This window comes from Ahaetulla prasina, chromosome 1, assembly GCF_028640845.1.
Source record: "Ahaetulla prasina isolate Xishuangbanna chromosome 1, ASM2864084v1, whole genome shotgun sequence".
NCBI lineage: Eukaryota > Metazoa > Chordata > Lepidosauria > Squamata > Colubridae > Ahaetulla > Ahaetulla prasina.
This window is the reverse complement of record NC_080539.1, coordinates 152,944,804-152,966,291: the sequence shown is the minus strand read 5'-3', so window position 1 is coordinate 152,966,291 and position 21,488 is coordinate 152,944,804. Positions and strand designations below refer to the sequence as shown.

The 21,488-nt window shown below is 36.6% G+C and overlaps 1 protein-coding gene across 1 annotated transcript in view; it reads left to right on the top strand.

The window, feature by feature from the left end:
* The window catches only part of ADAM17 (ADAM metallopeptidase domain 17), a 33,752-nt gene that overhangs the window by 3,083 nt on the left and 9,181 nt on the right, over nt 1-21,488 (top strand). Inside the window, exons 2-14 of the mRNA XM_058178238.1 lie at nt 608-740; nt 1,192-1,325; nt 3,255-3,343; nt 5,753-5,918; nt 7,795-7,925; nt 8,990-9,079; nt 10,578-10,691; nt 11,256-11,400; nt 12,212-12,300; nt 17,170-17,322; nt 17,739-17,938; nt 18,380-18,483; nt 21,347-21,481. Of these exons, the coding sequence (XP_058034221.1) occupies nt 608-740; nt 1,192-1,325; nt 3,255-3,343; nt 5,753-5,918; nt 7,795-7,925; nt 8,990-9,079; nt 10,578-10,691; nt 11,256-11,400; nt 12,212-12,300; nt 17,170-17,322; nt 17,739-17,938; nt 18,380-18,483; nt 21,347-21,481 (1,683 nt within the window). The remainder of the gene's footprint in view (nt 1-607; nt 741-1,191; nt 1,326-3,254; nt 3,344-5,752; nt 5,919-7,794; nt 7,926-8,989; nt 9,080-10,577; nt 10,692-11,255; nt 11,401-12,211; nt 12,301-17,169; nt 17,323-17,738; nt 17,939-18,379; nt 18,484-21,346; nt 21,482-21,488) is intronic.

The window sequence follows — 21,488 nt, the reverse complement described above, 5'->3', positions numbered from 1 at the left end:
AGGGCTCCCTTTACAGTATAAGAATCACATATATAAATTAAGAGTTTTCATCTGAGGTTGTATTATTGAACAGTACTGTATGGATATGCACAAAATAGCTACAGATGATTATAAAAGATCTTTTTAAAGATCTTAAATGTGTATTATTTTTTCTGCTACAAGAAACAAGTAGTTGTAACTCTTAAGAAATATCTCTGGAATGGGGTGTGGAGTTTTGACTGTCAGTTCCCGATTCTGTTATAGTTTTCCAGTATAACTATTTATTCATGCTCCATGTCATTTCCAAAGAGTTCTTGAGAGGATATAATTATGGGTGTATACATTTCACATTGGCACTTTCTTGTGAGTGAAATGAGACATTAAAAGGGAACAATATTTTACATAACAAAAACTAAATATTTTCAGGGCATGAGTGACGAACACGGTACAGTTTTCTAAACTAAATCACAAAAATCCAAATTAGTGAGACTGAGGCATATGACTTACATACTGTAACTTCAGTGAAATATATCCTTTTTAACAGTGCATCTTGTTCCATTTAGTTATAGGCCAATACTTCACTCTATATTTGTTGTCCTTAAGCCTTCACTTTCTTTTTCCCCCCCAGAGAGATTGGAGTCTGTTCTTTCAGACTATGATATTCTTTCAGTGTCCAACATCCAACAACATTCACTAAGACGAAGAGATCTCCAACCTGAATCCCATATAGAGAAGCTTGTTAGTTTTTCAGCATTGCATAGGTATGATTTTTTTTCTAATTGAATGCAGAATCTAGCTGGATCAGCCTTGTTTATGTATTGCTGCAATTAGGTATTATCTGTCTAGTAAGGAACATTATGTCTATTAGAAATGAAAAGGAAATTATTTTCGGCCCTTTATAATGTAAGATAATAAATATGTCATTGGCTTTCATCTACAAGGCAAATGTATTGGCAAGCATGATAGTTCAGTATCTAAAGCTCAAATATATATGCAAGGCTTTAAATCTCTTTTAATAATGTATTGATGTATGTTCTTAAACATTTATCTCAAGTTTGAAAATTGAAAAACAGTTTATGCTCAAACTGTTAGTAAACATTCTTGATGCTGTTTGTCATCAATTCCATAGAGAGCCATATGCAACAATTCCTAATATTTTGTGCATTAAAAAAATCAAGTATTTTAGATATATCTGAAATTAATTTTTTACAGGCATTTTAAGTTATATTTAACATCAACAGCAGACCATTTTTCAAAAAACTTTCAAGCACTTATTCTTGATGGACAAGGCAATGAAAGAGAGTATCATGTACAATGGCAAGAATTTTTCACAGGCCATATTGTTGGTAAGTACGTACAAGTAAGTGTTGCTTGCTAGCATTGCTGTTCAGTTGCTAAGATGTGTCCTATTCTTCGCAACCCCATGGACTATAGCACACCGAACCCTTCTGTGCTCCACTGTCTCCTGGAGTTTGCCCAAATTCATGTTTGTTGTGCCGATGGCACTATCCAACCATCTCATCCTCTGCAGTCTCCTTCTCCCTTTGCCTTCAATCTTTCTCAGCATCAGGGTGTTTTCCAATGAGTCCTCTCTTCCCATTAGGTGGCCAAAGTATTTGAGCTTCATCTGCAGTATCTGCAGTCCTTCCAAAAAATATCCTGGGTTGATTTCCTTTAGGATTAATAGTATATGAAAAGTCATATTGGATTTTTTAAAAATGGGCAAACTGCCATGATCTGGAATACCATAAACAACTTTCTATTCTGGAAAAATTAATCTCGGAACACAAGGAACTGCTATTAGAACAGCCAAACCACGCTGCAGATTTTACAGACAGCTACTGGAAAAGCACAAATAGACCTGTTACTAGTATCTGTTGGCATAATAAATCTTTATTACTTATATTCAAAAATGTTTTCACTAGATAGCTTATAGCACATTAGAAACATGACCTAATTTTTAGAGGCTAAAATGACTAAGTACTTAGTAGAAACCTAAATAAACTCATTACAACTTTTGATTTCAGCATATACCTTTTAAATATTAAGATAATGAAAGGAGAGTGGAGAGAAAGAACATGGCTTACTGGTGCCTCAAAGGCAAAATTATAAGCATGCCTTATTGCATTGCCATTTATAGCATCTGAATTTGGGAAAGCAATTGGAGCAGAAGCTCCACCAACAGGTAGGAACAAATGGACATGTGATATGTATGGTATAATCCCCAGTCATGATGAGTTTTATAGGCTAATTTAGACTGATAGAGCTTGATTTTGGTCCAAAAATGAACTGGGAGACCATAAATATCATATAAAAATAATATAGGATGGTTATAATCCTTGAGTCCAGTTAGCAGTCTTGCTGTTATACAGGTAGTCCTTGGGTTATGTCAGTGGTGCTGTACAATGGGGATTTACGATAGGTCCTCAGAGTTCCAGCCATCACAGTGTCTGTGATCCTGTGACTGTGCTTGGCTCACAATTATGATGTCATGATCAGATGATCACAGCTGCCAATACTCCCTGCTAGCTTCCCAGAAGCAAAGGCAATGGAGAAGCTGACAGGAAATCGGAAGTCATGGTGATGTGAGGTCTATAAACAATGGCACCTGGGATTGCGGAAATGCCATTGTTAAACAATGCAGTCCCATGATGTTACACTTTAGAACCTTGTCACTTAGCAACAGAATTCCCAGTCCCAATTGCCATTGTAACCCAAGGACTACTTGTATGATGGCAAGAGTATTAATGTACCCATAGTACAAAATACTAAAGCAAAGTTGTTAAAAAATGTGGAAGGTAGCATAAATTTTAAAGAAGCTAATTGTATTGTTTACAATAATAAAGTCATTGGAAGTAGGTACTATTATATTGCTTTATATGGCTCCCATCTCACAAATGAGACTTTCAGGAGTTAACAAATGCTAAAACAATAAAAATTAATACTAGCAAAGAAGAAAAAACACTACAGTTGTCCCCAAGCCTAAACTCAACTCAAACTGAGAAAGACGTCTCAGTGGTCCAGTTTGCCTTCCAAGCCCCAGGCCCTGGAGTTGGCCTTTTGATATAGTCAGGCAATATAACGCCAAAGATTTTCCTTGAATCCCATGACATAACCTCAAATTCATAATATGTAACTTCTTTGCAAATGGGTGCTGACATGTTACAATCTAGTATGTTTGACTTTAAATAGCTCATGTAGGATATGTTGTGTATGTTTCAGTATAAAGTAACTGCTGACTAAATTAATAGATTCATTTTTCCCCTCTTATCCAGGTCAGAGTAACTCCAAAGTTATAGCTCACATAGGTGAAGATGATTTCACAGTGAGGATCAGTACAGATGAAGAAGAATATAATGTTGAGGTACATCCCATTACAAAAATCTACATGTAGCCAAAGCTTAACTTTAATAGATTGTAATATTAAATTTTGATAGAAATAATCTTATCAAGAAGTAGCCTAAATAGAAAATTATGCATATAGGTAAAATTCTTCCTGACTTTGAAATATGATGCTTATGCAAAATCTAAGAAAAACACATTACACCATACTGGTTTTCTCTCTTGCTGTAACTATTCATCTGCTATAGGATTAGTCTTACTAATTTTTGGCCTCCTGCAGCACTCTGCTGGCTGAAAACAGGCCGCAGGGGTACAATCCCCCATGGCCCATTTTGGCCAGCAGAGGCACCGTGGGCCAGTCCTTTGATATTTCCAGGCTGGCCCTGCAGGCCAGATCTAAGCATCCCGCGGGCCGGATGCAGCAAGCCTTGAGTTTGACATCCCTAGCTTAGAAAATGTTTGTTTAAAAACTGCCATAAATTTGTTTTAGCCTACAAACTACCTTTTAGCCTACAAAAGGGAATATATGATCCAGATCCAAAGTTATGACTGTCAGCCACCTCCCTGCTGCCGATGGTTGCATGATTGAACTTCAGGTTCTTTGCAACATTTATGTTGTGTCTTGCCCGCTCTCACAGCAGCCGGGGCCTTCTTATCTGCTCCCGAACACGGAGGAATGTATGCCTCCCGGCCCCAGTCCTGGCTCCATGCCCAGACAAGCTGAAGAGGAGGGGGCACCTCCCGGTCCCAGCCCTGGCTCCATGCCCAAGCAGGCTGCAGAGGAGGGAGCATCCCCCGGCCCCAGCCCTGGCTCCATGCCCAGGCAAACGGAGCAGCTAGACCCCTCCCCCTCCTCCACAGCATGTGAGCCTGAGGAAAGTTTATTTCCAACAGCTGCTGATTGGAGTGACCCTCGCATCAGAAGACTGGATAGGCGGAGGCAACAGAAGGAAGGGAGGGGCAGGCCTTAATGAGTGCTGAGTCATGGAGCCACACCCCATGGCCTATATAAAGGATCTGCTTTCTGGCAGTCTCTGAGTCAGGCAAAGTCGAACTTATCTTGCTGAAGTCACTTTCTGGTCTCCTGCCTGCTCTAGGACTTTGCTAGGATTTTGGGCAGAGCTGCAGAGGCAAGCCTAATTCGGATTTCCCTGACCCGGCCGTCAGCGAGGAGTGGGACACGACAATTTATGATTGCTTGCAGCGTCGTGTGGTCATGTGACTGCATTTTAAGCCAGTTTTGCTGAGAACTGCAGATATTTTTCATTCACTTCGTGACTGTTCACTTAGTGACCACTATTGCAAAAAACTACAAAAAAGCAATAGCACTTAGACTTATATATTACACCATAGTGTATTACAACACTTTCTGAATGGTTTACAAATGCCAGCATATTGCCACAAATAATCTGACTCCTCCTCACTTTACCAACCTGAAGAATGGAAGGCTAAGTCAGCTGTGAGCCGGTCAAGCTCGAACTCCTGGCTATGGACAGAGTTTGCCTATTGCAATATTGCATTCTAACCACTGCGCTACCATAGTTGTTTAAAATGGTTTTACGACTGCTATAATTAACAGCCATAATGGGCAGGCTCCATTATGGTCATAACTTGAGGACTATCTGTTTTCCAGTTAACAACCTTTTGAGCATCTTCTATATTTAAGGTCCAGTCCATTTTTATCCCTAGTTCCATTTAATAACTTCCTTTCTGTCATTGTAATTCTCAGGGTTTTTTGAATATTTTGCAAAACTGTCTAAGGATCAAAATGAGCCATTACGGTTCTTACAATTGCACCTCTGCCATTTTTTTTTCTTCATGAACTCCTGCCCAGAAAAACAAATTAGTTTGTTTAGGTTTGGATAGAGCATAAAATTGTAGTTAGTGTAAAACCGAAGTGATAACGAATTTCTCATGAAGCAGATGTTGGAATGAGTAGGAATAGTATATAGCCTAAATCCTGGCTCAGTACCAATAGTCATTCTGATAAATATAATGACATTATTTTGAAACTCATCAAGGTTCACATCGAATGAAGCTATTTATTTTAAAATATAGCATTATTTTTCAAATTCATGATTTTGGCAAACTATTTTAAAGAGAACGGATAGGGTAACTGTTTAGCTATATTGACTAGAAATGAAGATAATGTTACCTAATGTGAAAAAAACCCAACTATTTTACACTTAGAAGGCCCCATAAGGTGGTTTGGAACATAATTAGATCTATTCACAATCATAAATAATAATTTTGAAGAATATTAGGATTTAGCATATTTAGTTCTTCAGACTTCTAAAGCAACAATTTTTGATAAGTTACTCCACTTAATACTCCACTGCATTTACTTAAAAGGCATTCTGTTGAACTTAGTTAGCTTACTTTTGAACAGACATTTAAAAAAAAAATCTGTGATACCATTTTTATATTCTAGCCCTTATGGAGATTTCTCAACAACACAGAAGATGGACGGCTTTTGGTATATAAATCTGAAGATATTAAAGATATCTCACGATTACAATCCCCCAAAATATGTGGTTATGTCAAACTAGAAGAGAGTCTTTGGGGAGGAAGACTCAAGGATAATCATGTAAATAAAGGTAAGCATCCAATTATTTGCAGTATTTTTTCAAAATTATGTAAGATTCTTCTGTAACAGAATAGGGTGGTACAGGTAATCCTCAAGTTACAACCATTTGTTCAGCAACTGTTCAAAATTACAACAGTGCTAAAAAAATTGACTTCTAACCCATGTCCTTGTTATGGTCATTGTAGCACGCCCATCGCCATGTGATCAAAATTTGGCCACTTGGCAGCCCCCTTGCACTCACCACCTCAGAGGCCATCGTTTCTTACCCACGGCTAAAGTTGTGCTGTCTTTATGAAGAGATTTACAAAGATAGTGAAGCTTTAGCCGTGTGTAAAAAACGGTCACCGGAGAAGCTGGATCCAAAAAGGAGACAGCAAAGGCAGTGGAAAGGGTTCAAAAGGAGGCAGCAATGTGAAATGAGGTGCTTCTGCTTCAGTCGGTGGCTGGGAACAAAAGGTGAAAGGCTGGTGGGGGGAACTGGAGAGAAGGCAGCCGAGTGAGTTTTGTGGTTTCGGGGCTGCTTGCCATCCCACAAAGTAAGTGAGTGGAGTGAATTGGAAGTAGTCCATTATCTTACTGGGGGTCCAGGCTGTAGGGACCAAGCCTGGGATACTTAAATAAGATAACCTTTATTGTCACTTTTTTCTGTGAATAAACTGGCACAGTTTCAAAAAATGAAACTGGTGACCACTTTCAAAAGAAAATGCATACGTATGTATAAAAATGGTAAAGGTTCCCCTCGCACATATGTGCTAGTCATACCTGACTCTAGAGGCTGATCTCCGTTTCAAAGCCGAAGAGCCAGCACTGCCCGAAGACATCTCCGTGGTCATGTGTATATATGTGTGTGTGTACCTGTACCTATACATATGCTATACACACACATACTAATCATGGCCGTTTAGAATACATAGTGGAAAAAAGAGTGTTGAGAGTTAGCAAGGCTGATACTATATAGTATAAAGCTATTACAGAATCTTGGTGAGCGACTTGCAATTCATGGTTAATAACTGCAACAGAGAATGCCAGATAGCCATAATAAGTTGGTGCAGTTACATTGTACATGCAGTTTACAACTGCATTGACTTTTGACAGAAATTCCAGTCCCAATTGTGGTAGTAAATTGAGAATTACCTTTACTTAATTGCTTAATGTTGTGACATCCATGCAACAGAATGGTGTCTCTTTCTAGTACACTGGAAGCTTATAGGAAGTTTGTGTTACAATAAGGATGAGGATATTAGCATGCAGTAGCTCATGGATAATATGCTCTCTGCCTGGAATTATACCTGTTCTCACTTTATTGGAAGAAGGCAGCACATGTATGTCTTCCACATACTATTAGTAATGGTCGTACTCTTTGTTATTTTTCTGTTTGGCTTAACATAGTATTTGTATTAATCCCCGTGGCCTTTTTAACAGTCTATTATTTTTAAAATTGGCTTAGCATTATTTGCTAACGCTGTCTCTCTGGCATGAAGAAATGATGTAAGAAAGATTTAAGCAAAAGATTTCTGTAAATGAATCTTCTGCTTCTGCTTTCCTTATTGTATGGGGGTGGGAAAAGAGAGACAGAGAGAGAGAAAAACTTTTAAAATAATTGCTGTTTTCACAGTCTCCTTCTCTGCATAAGTCACACAGTTATGACTTGGAGATAAAATTGAGGAAGTTGTCTTGTAAGCCCACTTGACTCTTTAAAAATGTGGGTGGGTGGTTAACAAATGAATAAATTACCATAAGCAATTTCTGCAATTCCCTAAGTTTTTCTGTTACACTTGCACTGAACAGACAGATAATTTTATGATTAACATGTTCACATGTTATGGAAATCCTTGATACAATAGCTGTAAATAAGTTACCTGATGATATTCCAATTATCATGATAGAAAATATTCCTCGGAGAAGAAGAGCTATACCAGACCCCTTGAAAAATACTTGCAAGATGTTAGTGGTGGCAGATCATCGTTTCTTTAAGAATATGGGCCGTGGGGAAGAAAGTACTACGATTAACTACTTAGTAAGTGTAATTATCTGCTGTCAGTTGGCTGATAAAGTATGCCCAATTTTTTTGCTACCTTTAAGATTTGGCAGGGTTGAGTAAGTGGGTATAACTAAATATTAAAGTAGTATTCAGCAGATATGATTAAGGATGTACATATGAAAAATGCTTGGAATAGACAGTATTAACGTACAGATAGTCCTTAACTTATAACAGTTCATTTAGCGACCATTCGCAGTTACAACAAAGTTACAAAGTTATATTGAAAAATGTGACTTATGACTGTTTTTCACACTTGTGACCATTGCAGCATCCCCATGGTCACATCAGAATTCAGATCCTTGGCAACTGACTCATATTTATGACGGTTGCAGCATCCTAGGGTCATGTGATCTTCTTTTGCGACCTTCTGACAAGCAAAGTCAATGGGAAAGCTGGATTCACTTAACAACCCTGTTACTAATTTAAGAACTACAGCAGTTCACTTAACAATTATGGCAAGAAAGGTCATAAAATGGGGCAAGATTCACTTAACTGCCTCACTTAGCAACATAAATTTTGGGCTCAATTGTGGTTGGAAGTCGATGGTTACCTGTATGTAAATGGCACAAACTCACCTGTTTGTGACTTTGTGCAATTACATTCTTTAGTCCAATGTACCTCCATTTTTATAGAGAAAAATGATGTGAAAGAGACAGTATTATTATTTTATTTCACAGTTTTTATATACTATTGACGGCAGCGAATATACTAATACTCCTGCCTCCTCATTTTTCTGACAACAGCAATTTGTCCCATAGTCACCCGGCAATTTTTATAAGGGAGGCCTAGGATTCATAGTTCTTGGTTTTGGGCCAAACCCTTCACTATTACACCAAACTGGACTTTCATATATGACTGCTGCTTTGAGCTCCTCCTTGATTAGTGTAATACAAATGTAACACATTCAATGACTTAAATAAGTAGAATGCTATTATTCCTTTGTCATGCACAGAACGTGCATTTATATATAAATAGCCCCCAATGTTAGGTTCTAATGACATGGCTTGACTGGAATCCCTTGTTTTCCTTTCCGCATTTAGATTGAATTAATAGACAGAGTGGACGACATCTATCGCAATACCTCATGGGACAACGCCCAGTTCAAAGGATATGGCATACAAATAGAGCAGGTATTAAAATACCTCCCGGAAGGAATGTGAACACTTTTGCTGGATGCCAGAGTGCATTCAATTCAATATTTTATTGAATAATTTAACTGTACTGTGTGATACATGCAAAGCATGGGATGAATTATGATGATCCTGAAGGTTATCGTTCTTTTTTGTTCTCCTTCCCTTTTTTCTTTCTAATAGAAATGCAGATAGAGGAAGTAGCCAGGTAGTAACTTAACACAACAAGAAGAGAGGCAGCCACAGGCATTATTAGTGAGGAAAATCTTTCATGGTATATACTTTTTAAAAACCATTGGTGCTTCTACTTACTTTAAAAATATATTCAGAAAACTTTCCTTAATTAATTTACATGTTAAGTTGTTAAAGAAAAGCATTAGTTATTTTAAAAAATACAGCATAAACAATAAGAGACTAAAAGTAAGCATTAATTAATACCCTGCAATAAATTAGAAAAATTAAAATTAGAGCTTGCCGTATAAAGAGAGTATTGTACCTCTGTTGTAATATCTCCCCAAAATTCAGCAATGTTTGTTTTACCTTATTTTTCCAAATCTTCATATTTAGTAGAGACAAAGCCATGTGAGAGGATATTACAACGGACCTGGTGAGCTGGGAGTATTTCAGTCAGAAAAAAAATTGCCTAAAGCAATAATCAGGAAGGAAAAACTCATTACAGTTGTCTTCCTTGCTAACACTTCCACCCTCTCATAACAGCAAATATTGCTTAAATTGGGAAAGTAACCAGGAAAAAGTATCCTTCAGGCATTCCCCTTTTTTGGTATATTGTTCTAATTTAGTTAGAGTTTTAATTTTGGAACTCTCTTTTTGTTTATAGCACTGACTATATTTGTGTGAAGTAATGAATGCATATGCCTCAGTGAATTATGCTGTTTCATATTAAACTTCTGCATTAAATATATTTCTTTTAATTAATAAAGATAGTAAAGAGCAGTGTCACTAATCCATTTTTTCATTGCGAAGAGAAATCCTGATCAGTTATTCAATATTTGATATGTAAAAAACAATTGTTTGCCATATAAAATAATAAAGGTAGTGTATGCCTGGCAATGTTCTGATTATTTTCTTGCCACTGTTACTCCAAGAATGTTTTCTCTTTAAAATCAGTCTTACTGGATATAGTTGCAAATTCCATTCAATCTTCTAAAAGTATTTATTTACCAAATTTAGAATTGTTGAGATTTAGGTTAAGCTAGTGAAATTTAAAAGCTTGATATGGGCTGAAGGATTTGTTTGGATATGCTTATTTTACCCAAGAAACAGAAATATGTTTTCTTTCACCAGATAAATCATTTTAGAAACTTTCTGTTTGAGTGATAGCTTGCTAGGGGGAAAAATGTTTCATAATTTTAAACATATGAATTGCTATGAGCCTTTGCTAATGAGTAATGGTATTTTCTCTTCATTAAAAAGCATTTTTTGAACCCTTTTTCTGTTTTTACAAAGTTTCTAAATATTTTATTTCTGTTTAATAAAGATTATTGTTCATAGTGAGCCAGAGAATGTACTTCCTAAAGAAAAACACTATAACATGGCAAAAAGTCAGCCTGATGAAGAGAAGGATGCCTGGGAAGTCAAGCAGCTGCTAGAGGTAGGTTTATGTGTGCGCGCGTGCATTTTAAATGATAAAATTAGGTATAAATAATTTCTTTCTTGACTCACTTAAGATGGGGGGGGGATCTCCAAATTACAACATATTTTAAGGAAGTTGATAACTGAATAGTTCAGGAATAAATATATAATGTTACATCATTAAAAAAAACGTTTTTTAAAAACCCAAAGGAAATAGCTTTAAAATATGGCTCATGATTTAAAATAAACTGAATGCTTATCTAAGTTCTCAGAACTGTGGCAAAATGTTGATGCAGCATGCTTTATCAAGTTTATCTTAACTATTTTTCAGTCCTCATTATGCAGAAATTCTATTGTAGGGTGTTTACTTCCTTTCTGGAATGCTTCACTATGTGATCCTGAGTAATTTATGACAGAAAAACAATCTCAGGCAAAATATTGTCTTGGCCAAGGAAAATGGATCAGAGAAAAGTATTGTTTGGTGATGCTAGAAGTGGAATATCTTATTTATTTATCTCCTTTCCTAATTTATTGAACAAGCATCTCTAAACTAAAAAGTGTTTGTTTTATTTGTCCCCCAAAGCAATTCAGTTATGACATAGCTGAAAAAGCAGCTAAAGTGTGCCTTGCTCATCTGTTTACATACCAAGATTTTGATATGGGTACTCTCGGATTAGCTTACGTGGCATCTCAAAAACCAAACAGCCATGGTGGCATCTGTCCAAAAGGTAAGTCTCTTTCTACTTTGGATTTGGTTTTTCTTCTAGGAAATGAATGTAAATGTCTGAAGGGGGGAAAAAGTATGTATCTACTGTAGGCAGTTAAGTTTTGCTGGGGACCAATAGCGGAGGTCTCCAATCCTTTTTGGCCAGGAGGGACATTTGAAATGTTTGAGGCTCTGTTCTGGCACCTGCACAAAAGGCCTGCTTGGAGATGGGCTTGCTTGCTTTACAAAGTGACTGTCATGGGAAACATAAACTCATTCCACAAGCGTTGCTTTATTAGAATGCTACCTGCTACCTCAATTCCTTATTGCCCCTGCTTATTTTTTTCTGGGAAGATGCGTACATGTCCAAACATGCACTAGATTATATTTTCCCTTCATTTTCATTTTTCAGGCTTATGGGCCAAAAAGACATTTTTGGAAATAAAACATATGGTAAAAGCTAGTAATTTATTTTCTAGTATTAACTTAATGCAAGTTCAGGCAGGACAGAAACATGGTAGGTGTCAAAAGACTGTCTGTTAAAAGTCAAAGCTGAAAAGAGACTTAAACTTTCTAGAATATCTAGTTTCTTTAGATTTAAATTGGTATTAAGCATTAACTCCTAACAGTCAACAAAGAGTGGACTCTTTGCAAGCTAGGAACACTCCAGTGTATATTCCTTCCCTTCCCTGCTGTGATAGCGTAATTGAGAAAAGCATCAGTCAAAGAGACTTGTCAAGATGTGTTCCTAAAATTGTGAATCCTCCTACATGTATCTGCAATGGTCTAGCAGTGTCGAATGACTCTTGATATTTTTATCTTCTCTTTCCTAGCTTATTCTAATTCGGTACCAGGAAAAGCTGTCTACCTTAACAGTGGCTTAACCAGCACAAAGAACTATGGCAAAACGATCCTTACAAAGGTATTGCAAATTATGGATGCCATTTTAAGGAAATCAGTAATATTGTTTTTCTGGGCTAATTTTCTGATGATTCTTGTTGTCGATGATCTTTCCTACCAACTATGGTGACCGGGCTGCTAAACTGGGAAAAATGGGTCAGGCTGACTGAATTGTTGTCAAAACCCTTCTGAACATTTGGAACCAGGGTCCCTTTCTTCTAATTTGCACATTTTTGCCCAATTTGGTGCTTAAAATCTTAATCATGATTATATTCACTGTCAATAACATTTTGTTGGATCAGGGTATAACAATTAAGTAGTTGGTAGTATGGAGCATTTTGTTAAACAGTTCATTTTAAAACTTAACGAATGCCTAAAGCAAATATAACCTGAATTGTATGTGCATGAACCAAATAAAAGCTTGCTTTTGTTTAATTGTGGTTGCCAAAACTTGGAACAGGACTCACATTATGGTAATGCTGATTCTGTATTCTTTAAAATTATTGGATTGTTCAGTAATTATATTTCATGGGAAAGTACAGGTAGTACTTGAGTTATGAACTTACAAATGAGCCCAAAATTTGTGTTGCTAACTGAGAAATTTATGTGAATTTTAGCCATTTTATGACTTTTCTTGCCATATTTGTTAACTGAATCACTGCAATTGTTAAGTTAGTAACAATGTTGTTAAGTGAATCTGGTTTCCCCATTGACTTCGCTTGTCAGAAGGTTGCAAAAGGTGATCACATCACTATGTAAATAGTATGCATTCAGATTTGTGGAAAGATGTTGTGTTTAGCTTTATACCTTGCAGAAGTTGTGTCAGCTTCTATTCACTTAGGCATTTATTGAAATTTACAACCAGGTGTGCCTAAAATTTTGCAAACAACTGTATAATAATAGAAGTCTTTAGAGCATTGTTGGTCCTGTTGTCAGAAGTTGAAGTCAGCTGAATGAATAAAATGATAATGCAGCCTTGTCTTCTAATACAAGATAATAGGTCACAGTTCAGGATTGAACTGTAGTGTTCTTAGTGCTCTCTGACATCTTGCTTGCAGATATTTCATTATCTAAGTAAGTACCAACATCAGTGCGAATGAAGTATAGATTTTGCTTCCTATTTCTATATAGTAGCTTCCTCTGCCAGTTTTGGTGGGGTGTGGTTTTCTCCTTGTTAGTTCCTAGATTAGAGTATTGTTTTCTGTTTGACTGATGTTAATTCTTATTTATCTGGGAGTTGGCTGCTGAAAAATATGTTTCCTTTGCTGATGAGGATATCCAGGAAGGGTAGTATGCTGTTGTTTGTTTCCCTTGTGAATTGTATTCGTTTGAAAATGCTGTTGTTCATTACATGTATCTTCTCCCGTTCATTTTTTAGTGTGACAAATAAATGTGGGAGTGCTGTAGTTTTTAGACCTTGCATTAAGGTTTGTGCTATGAGTCATCAGAGTGGTGATCCCACGGGTGTTCCTCTGATTTTTCCATCAAACTGAAATTAGGTAATGAGGTTTATGATTCTAGTTATTTCCATAATTGCATCTTCTTCTATTTTTAGGTCTTTAACTCTCTGGAGACACTGTAGTAAGGAGTTGGTGGAATATTCGCTACCCTCTGTGAGATGTTCAAGCTTGTTCTAGGTTTTTTGGCTATCTTGTATGTTGACCTCTTTAGTAATGATACTGTGGGATAAAGAGGTATGCTGGCCTTGTGTATTTTGGGTGTCCACAGAACGATGGCAAAACAAGTCCACAGTTTTTCATCTTCCACTGGGTTGTTTTTTTTTTAATGATTTGACCTTTCTTGGTTAGGTCATTGTGGGTTCTCTTGATCAGGTTATCCAGTTTCTATTATTAGGTTGATGTTTACTGGAATGTAGATTTCTTTGTCCTCGAGTAATTCTTTGGATTTTTGTATGCATGATGTTCTGCATACCCTGTATACCCTACATAACCCTGTTGATTGCTGAGAGGATGGTAATGGTTTCGTCCTTCTTAGGTTTTTAAGGTTTTTATGTTTTCTGCTTGAGTTGGTTATGCTTTTTGTTGCACTGAGCTGTGGTATAATTGTTTTTTTTTTGGATCTATGTGATAGGTTCTGTGTTTTATATCCTGCTTCTAAGTCTGCAGGGAATTCTAACTGATTAGCATTATCCCTTTACAGTTGAAACTTTTCTGGAGGATGTTGTATATTATAATATTATTATATAATATAATATAATATAATATATTATATATAATATAATAATATAATATAAATAATATAATATAATATAATATAATATAATATAATATAATATAATATAATATAATATAATATAATATAATATAATATAATATAATATAATATAATATAATATAATATAATATAATATAATATAATTAATATAATATAATATAATATAATATAATATAATATAATATAATATAATATAATATAATATAAAATAATATAATATAATATAATATAATATAATAAAATATAATATAATATAATATAATATAGGGTTATGTAGCAAACTTCAAAAACCGCTACAAGAATATTTGCAACCAAATAAAAACAGAATGTAACACTTACCACACCAAACAAGAAGAAGACCTTCTACGCACTAATTCCAATCGTGCTTTCTATAATTTTGTAAACAATAAACTTAAAGAAACAAGATCCATCCCACCACTAAAAGAACCTAACGGCAAAGAATGTACTGACGAAACAGTTAAAGCAAACCTCTTCAACACATTCTTTGGCTCAGTCTTTGTAAACAGTGATGGCTCATATCCAACATTCCCCAATCGTACCAATAATATTAACAACGACTTAACTCATATAAACTTCACAGAAGAAAACAACGACCTAACACATATAGACTTCACTGAAGATAATGTTGAAAAAGCCCTTCGCAACCTGAAACCATCTTTATCTATTGGACCAGATGGACTATGTGCATACTTTTTAAAAAAACTTTCAATTAATATAGCTGAACCCTTAAGCATAATCTTTAATAAAGCCTTCAAAACTAGTTCCCTTCCAAAACTCTGGTCTCTAGCCACAGTCATCCCTATCTTCAAAAAAGGAGATCCAAGCCTAGTTGAAAATTACAGACCTATCTCTCTATGCTGTGTCTCATGCAAAGTAATGGAATCTATCATAAACCAATCCATTACACTCCACCTTGAAACAAACAACCTTCTCTCTAATAAACAATTTGGTTTCAGAAAAAAATTGTCTTGTAACTTACAACTTCTTCATTGCAAAAACATATGGACTACCAACCTTGATCAAGGTAAAGCAATAGATGCAATCTACATAGACTTCTGCAAAGCTTTTGATTCAGTAGTACATGATAAACTACTCCTCAAACTAAAATCCTACGGCATTTTGGGACCTCTTCACAATTGGATAAACGCCTTCCTGTCAAACAGACAACAAGTGGTCAAAATTGGTAACGCTATATCAAATCCTGTTCCTGTCAAAAGTGGCGTTCCCCAAGGTAGTGTTCTTGGTCCAACGCTCTTCATACTATACATAAATGATCTCTGTGACCTCATCTCAAGTTATTGTGTTCTCTTTGCTGACGATGTCAAACTATTTAATACCACTAACAATACTTCTACCCTTCAAGAAGACCTCGACTTAGTTTCCGATTGGTCTAAAATTTGGCAACTCCAATCTCTACCAGCAAATGCTCAGTGTTACATATTGGAAAAAAGAATCCTATCAACAAGTACAAACTTGATGGTCATTACCTTACTGACGACCCTCACCCTGTCAAAGATCTTGGAGTTCTCATATCAAATGACCTAAATGCCAAAGCCCACTGCAACTACATAGCAAAAAAGGCTCTAAAAGTAGTTAACCTAATTTTACGCAGCTTCTTTTCCAAAACTCTACACTACTAACTAGAGCATACAAAACATTTGCCAGACCTATTCTTGAATACTGCTCATCAGTCTGGAACCCACACCACATCTCTGACATAAATACAATAGAACGCGTCCAGAAATATTTTACTAGAAGAGTTCTTCACTCCTCCGAAAACAACAAAATACCTTATGCCACCAGGCTTGAAATCCTGGGATTAGAAAACTTACAATTACGTCGACTTCGACATGACCTGTGTTTAACACACAAAATCATCTATTGCAATATCCTTCCTGTAAATGACTACTTCAGCTTCAATCGCAATATTACAAGAGCAAAAAATAGATTCAAGCTTAATGTCAACCGCTTCAAACTTGATTGCAGAAAATATGACTTCTGCAACAGAGTTGTTAATGCTTGGAACTCATTACCTGACTCCATAGTCTCTACAAAAAATCCCAAAATCTTCAACCAAAAACTGTCTACTATTGACCTCACCCCATTCCTAAGAGGACTATAAGGGGCGTGCATAAGAGCACAAAAGTGCCTACCGTTCCTGTCCTATTGTTCTCTTTATTATATCTAATTAATATAGCTATGCATATCCTTTACTTATATACATACATATATATATATATATATTATAATAATAATAATAACAACAGAGTTGGAAGAGACCTTGGAGGCCTTCTAGTCCAACCCCCTGCCCAGGCAGGAAACCCTACATCATCTCATATATCTCAAACCCTACATATATACATATGTATGTATATATATATATATATATATATTTCATGATATGTTTTTCTTTTTTTATTATGACAATGTTTATGTATACTGTTGTGACAAAATTAAATAAAATATATATATATATACGGTGGACAGTTGTACATATTCAGATACCTCTTTGCTTCTGGGGTTTAGCTTTGAACACTTTAGTTTGTAGATTCCTTGGTGCTCTCCAAACTTGGTTTTGCTTGCAGATGTTTCATTACACAATAGATAACATCATCATTTTGTTTTCATTTAACAGGAAGCAGATTTAGTTACTACTCATGAGTTGGGACATAATTTTGGGGCAGAGCACGATCCAGATAGCATGCCACAATGTGCTCCCACCGAAGATCAAGGAGGAAAATACGTTATGTACCCAATTGCTGTGAGCGGGGACCATGAAAACAACAAGGTTGTTCTTTTTTTAAATCTCCACGTTGTTCCATGTATAAATAATGTCTCTTTATGTGGGGAAAGATCTTTTAAGTTTAATATTTCAGTTTTTATTTACCATTGCAAATATTTCAGTGTTTCATTGCATTTTTTTAAAACATGGACTGGTTTGAGGAAGGGTATCAAAAGATAGGAAAGAAGGAAAATGTAAAATCGGGAATAAAGCAATAGAAATCAAGAGGGATGCTAGAAATACTCACTCTGGTTCTGATCTGTGACAAGAGATCCTGGGCTACTGGATCTTATTGATTATGTAATGGGGGGGCTGACAGAGGCCTTAGGTGGGTGAATTCTATACCAAAGTTTGCAACTACCCACATTTGCAAATAGCATTTTACAGCTATTATTTTCCCCACTTTTCTGTAACGTTTTTAGATGTTTTCGAACTGCAGTAAAGCATCCATTCTTCAGACCATACAGACCAAGGCCCCAGAATGCTTCAAAGAACGGACTAACAAAGTATGTGGCAATTCCAGAGTGGATGAAGGGGAGGAATGTGATCCGGGCCTCTTGCATCTTCAGAATGATCTTTGCTGCACATCCGACTGCAAGCTGAAGCCGAATGCAAAATGCAGGTGAGGCAGTAAACTAAACTAAACAAAATAAAATAATTGGCTACAGAAGGAACAAAAATGAAGGTTGGGGGGTGCCACTTGAGTCTTTGTTTTCTTATATTAAAGTCAAGCCAGTTCTTCAAACAGGAGTTGCAACACTGCTTGTTGGCCCTGAGGTAGACATCTATAGTGTCAGCAATGTACTTAGGGCATCTAATGTCATGCCAGTGAATAATGTTACCGATTGGCTTCATTTACAAATTGTAAATAGGAACAGGGAATGAACAGAGCTCTGAAAGAGCCCGAAGACTGGAGACAGGATGAAAATCGTCTAATGCAGTTTCTGTTTAAAAAAAAAAAGTCTTTTTTTAAAAGTATACAATCTTTATGGCATTTTTTTTCTTTGCTATTTCTTGGAGTTTATCAATTTAGATCTTTTATTATTTTTGCCTATCTGCTTAGTGATCGAAACAGCCCCTGCTGTAAAGGATGCCAATTCGAAAGTGCAGATAAAAAGTGCCAGGAAGCTATCAATGCAACCTGTAAAGGGGAATCCTATTGCACAGGTAAGTCCTTTATTTTTCTATCTTTAGTCCTAAACTATTTTTGTTTTTAATTTCAATTTTTCAATAGTATACCCTGTATATTTTGGAGTGGTGTGGTGGCCTAGAGGTGAAGCTCTCGCCTCACAATCAGGAGGCTGTGAATTCGATCCTAGGTAGAGGCAGATATTTCTCTGGGTATAATAAGAATATATCTGCTGAACAAATCTCCGCATTGGCATCAGGAAGGGCATCCGGTCAGTAAACACATTGCTAGCTCCATTCAGTTGCCCAGACTCAATCCTGCAAGGGATTATGGGGTCGTTAAACGCCCGACACCCTGTATATTTTGTTTTGGAGAGACAGATATTGTTTAAGATAATTAACAGTTTTATTAATAAATTATGAATTTTGCATTTCAAGACAGATGTGTTTCCAAAACAGAAATTGTTTGAAAAAGATATTCTCAGTTACCTTGATTGTAAGATGGGCAGCCAATAAATAAATAAAATAAATAAATATGCATGCTTATATGCTTTCTTCTCCTTGCCAGGATTATGAACCAAAAGTCCTACCTAATTGTAAATCTGAGTTTATAATTTTCAAAAAAACCTGAGATAAGCTGTAATTCACAGTTCTGGTAATTACCTATAAAGCCCTTCATGGTATGAAGCCTGATTATCTGTATCTTAACCTTCATAATTCTAACTCAAAAAACCTGAGGTACACAAAAAAATTAAAGCATATTTTCTGGCTAATTTTCTTATTTATTTGTAAAATGTATACGTTGTCCCAGTTAGCAACCCTGAGGATTGCTTATAGAATACTCAGTAAAAATGCAATAAAATACACACAAATAGAACATCTAAAATCCAGAAAAAAATCCAAAACAAATCATTTAGAAAAACTAGAACATTACCAAAAGGTCTGTCACTTGTAAGCAAGGCCTGAGGATAGTGCCAGTTTTAAGGATTAGTTTTAAAAAGGCCAAGGTGGGGGCTATACAAATCTCAGAGGAAATGGTATTTCAAGGGGGCAGGTGCCCCGATAGAGAACTTCCTCACTTCCTGGCTCTTACTAGATGGCATTGTGTAATTGATAGGACTGGGAGCACGCCAACTTTGTCAGACAATGTGGGATGGATAGCAATTACAAGGGTTAAGATACAGACAATCCGGCTTGATACCATGAAGAGCTTTATAAGTAATTACCAGAACCTTGTATTGTGTCTGGAAGTCTACTGGCAAGCATTGTAGTTCATGGAGCAAAATTGTCACACATGCAGGCCATGGCATGCCCATAACTGCCCAGGCTGTTACATTCTAGACCAGCTGCAGTTTCCAAGGGGCTTTCAGGGAAGTGTAGTGTGCACTGTTGTAGTCATATGGTAACCAACGCATGAGTGGTTCTCCTTTTTCTTTGGATGGGTCCAGTCAATGATGACGTGTGTGTGTGTGTGTGTGTGTGTGTGTGTGTGTGTGTGTGTGAGAAATTGAGCCAGAGATGCCTCCTATGTAGGAAACTTCAGAACTTTTGTCCCTCGTTAAATATCTACATGAAGCCACTAGATGTGGTCAACTGTTGGTTTTGCATCCAGTATCTGTCAGAGTTCCAGAAAACCCCTCCTGCAGAAAAGACTCCGAAACCGAGGGGTCTTTAGGGCCTCGAGGTTTTTGTGGTCTGTCCACACTTCGAATGGTTCCTTCACCCCTTCTAGGAAGGGGTTTTGGGTTTTGTCTATTTTCTTTTCTAGGGAGTATTTTCTTCTGCAAGAGGGGACGCCTGTCAGCTTTGGAAGCCATACTAGGCCGAAGGCTTCCATGCGCTGCCACAATTCTCCTCTGTGGGAAAGGAGGGGAGGAGGGTGGTAGTGCAAGGGATGATTAGACATAATAACATTTTCTGCTGGTCAAGGTCAGGCTGAGTTCGTATCTGGAGAAAGAGTGGCTGGAGTGATGCTTCGACATGGGATGGTTGAGGATTGGAGCATGTGACGGGCAGAGGGGTCATGAGGGTGGAGATTTTGGGGTTTGTATTACTGAGGGAGGAACCAGAATCACCAGTTTCGGTTTTCCTCCAACTGTGCCAGTTTACCTATGCTAGTAACTTATAGCTCATAGTAACTTACTATGAACTTCCCTAGTATGGCTTCCAAAGCTGACAGTATCATTAGCATGTTGACTTCTGTTATAGATTTTTGGAGAGGGATATTGAGCAATGGAGACTGCTTAGGCATGGATATAATTGCAGCTGATCCCTTTGTAGATTCACAAGAGCACTTATTAACATTCTGGAATGAAAGCAGCTTTAGTATAAAGTTTTTGTTCTGATAAATGATTTAGGAGCAAACCCTGCACTTCATGCTTGATCCCTGAGATATTTCATCTCATTCTTCAATGTCATCTATTAAAATAGTTTCACCAAAATCAGATGTACAAGGGAAAGGAGAAAATGCTAATCATGAGGTTTGTTTGTTCTATACAAACAAAGATTGTGCAGTAGTATCTTATAAAGAAATTTTTATATTTATAAAAATATAAAGCAAAAGGAAGTTTCCCCTCAGGTTACTGACAGAATAATAGAGCTGAACAAATGTTGGTCTGCTTAGACTTTTCAGTTATTCTGGTGGAAAAGAGAGAATTTAATCTGGTGATAAACAAGTGATGTAAAGTGTTCAAAGCTCAGCCTATAAAGTCATTTAAATTATACTTTCATTTGGCAGTTCTTTACCTCAGCTCCTCCTTTTAGTAGTATGGTAGGATGTTTCTGAGATAAACCTCAAACTCAATCCATCTTCACACTCTAGAAAATCATCAAAGTGATGTGTATTTTCTTCCAAACACGCCTATTCTGATGTCTGCCATCATTTTGTCAAATCCACTTACAGGGAATAGTAGTGATTGTCCTCCCCCTGGGAATGCCTTGGATGACACCATCTGCGTGGATTTGGGAAAATGCAAAAATGGTGAATGCGTCCCTTTCTGTGTGTGGGAAAAGAACCTCTCTTCGTGTGCTTGCAGTGGTGAGTT